The sequence below is a fragment of the Xenopus laevis genome, chromosome 1L (genome assembly GCF_017654675.1).
Source record: "Xenopus laevis strain J_2021 chromosome 1L, Xenopus_laevis_v10.1, whole genome shotgun sequence".
NCBI classification, from domain to species: Eukaryota; Metazoa; Chordata; class Amphibia; order Anura; family Pipidae; genus Xenopus; species Xenopus laevis.
In genome coordinates this window covers 116802655-116807234 of record NC_054371.1, presented here as the reverse complement: position 1 = coordinate 116807234, position 4580 = coordinate 116802655, and the positions used below count along the sequence as shown (strand labels likewise).

General features: G+C 36.9%; 1 protein-coding gene across 1 annotated transcript in view; it reads right to left on the bottom strand.

The window, feature by feature from the left end:
* stra6l.1.L (stra6-like, gene 1 L homeolog) overlaps positions 1-4182 on the bottom strand; it is a 38712-nt gene extending 34530 nt beyond the window's left edge. Inside the window, exon 1 of the mRNA XM_018256324.2 lies at positions 3900-4182. Coding sequence (XP_018111813.2) covers positions 3900-3913 — 14 coding nt within the window. The 5' untranslated portion in view covers positions 3914-4182. The remainder of the gene's footprint in view (positions 1-3899) is intronic.
* Positions 4183-4580: the final 398 nt, after the last annotated feature.

Here is a 4580-nt window from a genome sequence, read left to right as displayed (position 1 = left end):
TCCTGTCCTCTACAGAAAAGGCGATAGAGCGACCATCCGTATTGCGGAGGTTGATTTCTCCTCCCTGGCTATTCTAGTGACAGTGGGTTCTCTGCCCCCATCTCCTTCTCCAGCACTCGGTGCCGATACCTCTTCCTGTGCTGCCAGTACATTATCCGTCCTTCACTACAGTCAGTTGCCGGTGCCTGTTCTACTCCTGTTCTATATCCAGATGGGCACAGTACAGCACAGAGTACTTCGCAATTACCAAATCCCTGTCGTCCCAGAATGTCAGTGCTTCTCATCCCAGGCATCAGTAAGCACAATCCCGTCTGAACTGGGAAGTGGCAGTATAGTAGCAGTCAGTGGTAGCGAGTTCCAGTGCTAGAAAAGGGCAAAGTGCCTGCCATTGCTATGGAATATATGCGACCTGATGAAATTGAGATGCTGGCATTTCATACAGTGTATCAGGGGGAGAGGTAGCACCTCGTAAGGCCACAATATGAAACAAAAAAACGTCATACTTCATTCCAGTGCAGCTGTGCTAAGTAAATTGATATTGCTCTTATTTTCAGCATGAGCATATTTTCACTACTCTGCAGGCATGCTCTCTGGGGACTGGTTTCTCTTTCCAACAGTGTAATGATATTCCAAGTATTTACATTATATTTTCATCAGTTTCATTTATATTAACAATATTCCTATTTGTATTTATGCATACAATTAAATTTAATATAGTGTGTATATGTCATCTGGGTCAAGAAAATATCTTATTACTTATGTTCAACTATGGAATCGTTTATTTGGAATTCAAGTCCAGATGCTTGATAGCTAAGGGAGTTTCAGAGTTAAAACTTTGCCTTCTATTCCTTTTAAGAACAGTTTGCAGATGAAGGTGGGGAGCCCACAGCTGTTCTCAATTCCAGCAAAATAAAGGATTTGGAGTGGTGTTTGCTGAATTTAGGGGAAAGATTCTAGACTATTAGCTGTGTTTTGGAGAGTTCCTAATACCAGGATGATGGATAGAAATGTGATAAAGGATTAATTAACTTAACTAATCAGTTTAATCATTATTTAAAGGATCTGAGTTTTCATCAGATAACTAAGCAGTACCTATAAAACGAACTACAGTAGATTATAAGTACTGTATCACAGGAAGTTACCTGATACAGGTGCCATCAGTGTGTGCGGGAGGTACAGTGGCCCTGCCCTGCTGTGTATAGATATTTTCTGTGGGTCTGGTTAGGGGGGACTGAGAAAATTGCTTCAGGGACCAGGTCACTCAAATTACACCACTGCATAATGTTTTTATAATTGCTAATATCCATTTTTTACCATGCCAAATGTATATACAGAGTAAAGTAGAAAGTATGACGCCCATGCAGCTGCACGGGTTAAAGTCCAAAAAAGGCAGTATGAGTCCTGCTTTCATAAGATAACCAAGTGAGCAAATATTAGTAGATATGTTTGGTAGATTTCACAGCATGTTTCTCTGTACTCTGCAGATGCCAGGAAATATTATACCAACGTTCATGGTATTCTCACTGCAGGGCTTACTGGAATCTGACTTTATTATTGTTTTTCATATTGGCAAAAGAAAAAATATAGCAGTTACCACTCATATTACTACGTATAGAGGAAAAACACTTTTCTCTATGCCAAGCAAAGGGTAGTTGGTTGGGCACTTGACATTTCTGGCAGCCTGGAGGGTGAGGAAATGCAAACAATGGCAAATGATCAGACAGATCTAAGGCCAGGATTAGAGAAAATATTTGAATTATGTATTCAAATATACAAGTCACTGATTGGTTCCTGCCTGGTAAGTGGAAACCCAGGGGCAAATTCACTAACCTTCGAAAATTCGCAAGGCCATGGCTTTGCTCACATCGCAACACTTCGCCAGGCGAAAATTTGCCAGGACAACGCTAATTCACTAAAATGCAAAGTTGCGTCCAGGGCGCCGAACGATGGCGAAGTTTCGGTAGCGATAATTTGGCAAGCAAAGCAAAGTTGCGCTAGCCGTTGGCTAATTTGCATAAGACGGGGAGTTAAATTTCAATGGACGTATATGTTGCAGCAAATACATTACACTACACAAGCCCAGGGAAGCTTAATAAAAGAAAATAGAGTTGTTATATTGCCCTACACATGAGCCCAGTGTATAGTTTATGTGCCATATGAAAGGATATGTGGGAGGGAAGCCGGGTACCCTAAAAAAAATTAACGATCTTTTGCAGCCTATCACCCTGAAAAACGGAAAAGTCCCCATTTAGAAAAATGTTCAACTTTTTTTTGAGGAACTCCTATCTACTCTGTTGCACTTCCCCTGGTCTGAGGTGGCGAAGGCAAGTCTGGCGCAAGAGGTAACGCTCAGTAAAATCCACATCTTAGTGAATTTGCGTAGTTACGTCCATTAGAGTGCGAAGTAGCACTAGAGTCTAGCGCTAGCGAATTTAAGACAGCACCCGTTAGTAAATCGGCAAAGTACCGAAATGACGTAATGCTGGCGAACTTTCGCCAACTTTACTCACTTTGCCCTTTAGTAAATTTGCCCCCAAGGAGCTGCAAAGCAGAAAGTAGTGTTCTGGCTATTATGTTAGACAACCAGTCACTCCAGCCTTTATACATTACATTTTTGCCTAAGTAACTATATTGAAGATGTTTTTATTTTGCACAGCCTATCTATTTACACAATTTTTATTTTTTTATACTGAGCAATTCCTAGTCAGTTTAAATATAGGTATCAGTGTATACATATAAATAAGAGTGTCTAGATAGGTCTGTAAGGTATGAATAGGTATGAAAAGGTATGAAAATATATATATATATATATATATATTAATACAATTTCAATTTTCTCCAAAAAGGTGTGGATATATATATATATTTATATATATATATATATATATATATATATATATATATATATATATATATATATATATATATATATATATATATATATATATATATATAAAATACATCCAAAAAAAATAAATGCACCCTGGGATTAATAGAAAAAATGAAAAGTCCATACTTTATTAATTACATTTAAAACTGGCCAACATTTCGGTCTCTGCCTAAGACCTTTGTCAAGATCTTAGGTAGAGACTGAAATGTTGGCCAGTTCTTTTTAAATCAATAAAGTATGGACTTTTAGATTTATCTATTAATCCCAGTGTGCACCGATATTTTTGGACATATTGGATAATACAGCTACCTTTGGTAGCACTCAGTTGGATGTACAGATGTAGCACAACATTCATTTCAGTTTATTAAATCTTTAGATAATGTTTATTGCATCTGTAATTTGATAACAATATTGAGAATACATGGGTAAAACTAGTTATTTTGTTACCGGTATGGGATCTGTTATCCAGAATGCTCAGGACCTGAGGTTTTCGGGATAACAAATTTTTCCGTAGTTTGGATCTAAAGTCTACTAGAAAATCATGTAAACATTAAATAAACCCAATAGGCTGGTTTTGCTTCCAATATGGATTCCAATCATTATATCTTAGTTTGGATCAAGTACAAGGTACTGTTTTATTATTACAGAGAAAAGGGAAATCATTTTTAAAAATCTGGATTATTTGGATAAAATGGAGTCTATGGGAGAATGCCTTTCTGTAATTCGGAGCTTTCTGAATAACGGGTTTTCAGATAACAGATTCCATACCTGTATATGCGCACTGGGGTAATTTGGAGGTGTTGAACAGTTGCATTTTCAACCTGTAAAGAACAGTGTAACTAACTTTGTTCAGCATATGGTTCAGTCATTAAAGATGACTGAAGACTGTGGGCAAAATATTAACCTAAAATCGAACACCATAAAATGATACATAGAAAGGTTAATTACTAATTGGTACAGATGCATGTAGTATTGTGCACAGAAAACATGACAAACTACTGATACTCACTCCTGGAATGACATGATGTAGCAGATCGGTGTATCTGGAGCAAATCCCAATCCCAGATTGAGCAGTCAACTTTGGAAAGAACAAAGCAAATTTCTTTTCAGTTTTTACCATATGTTCAGAATGACCAAATTCCCAAATGGTTCAGGTTATTCATTGTTCCCCATATTCATTTCTCAATCCTTTGTTCTCAGTTTAGGAAAGCTAAAACACTAACGTCTTGTGCTCTGGATAAATGTGTGATAGAAAGAGACAACAGTTAAATATTTGCCAAAGTGAAACTGTGCTTGTCACGTGCTCTCTGCTTGAGTACACTACTGTGTTTTACCTCTTCGAGCTTTAAAGGGAAAACAACCTCAGATACAGATATAATTCAAAATTTAATTTTAAAGATTAAATATGTTTAAATAAATTTGAAAAATTTCCATTTGTATTTTAGTAGCTGAGAGTATGATCTACATATTAGAAATCTTCAGTGGGGATGATTCGACCCAGAGCCAAGCAATAACATAACAAACCTGTTTTGATCGAAAAGGGAAGTAAAAGATTTTTTCTAAAAAGATTTACTGTAAAGATACTTGGTTTGATCATTCATATACTGTATATTATCATCATATGTGAAGGCTATTGCAGCAGTGCAGACTGTTATACATTTAGCTGTGGTATTATAGCATACAAGAAATG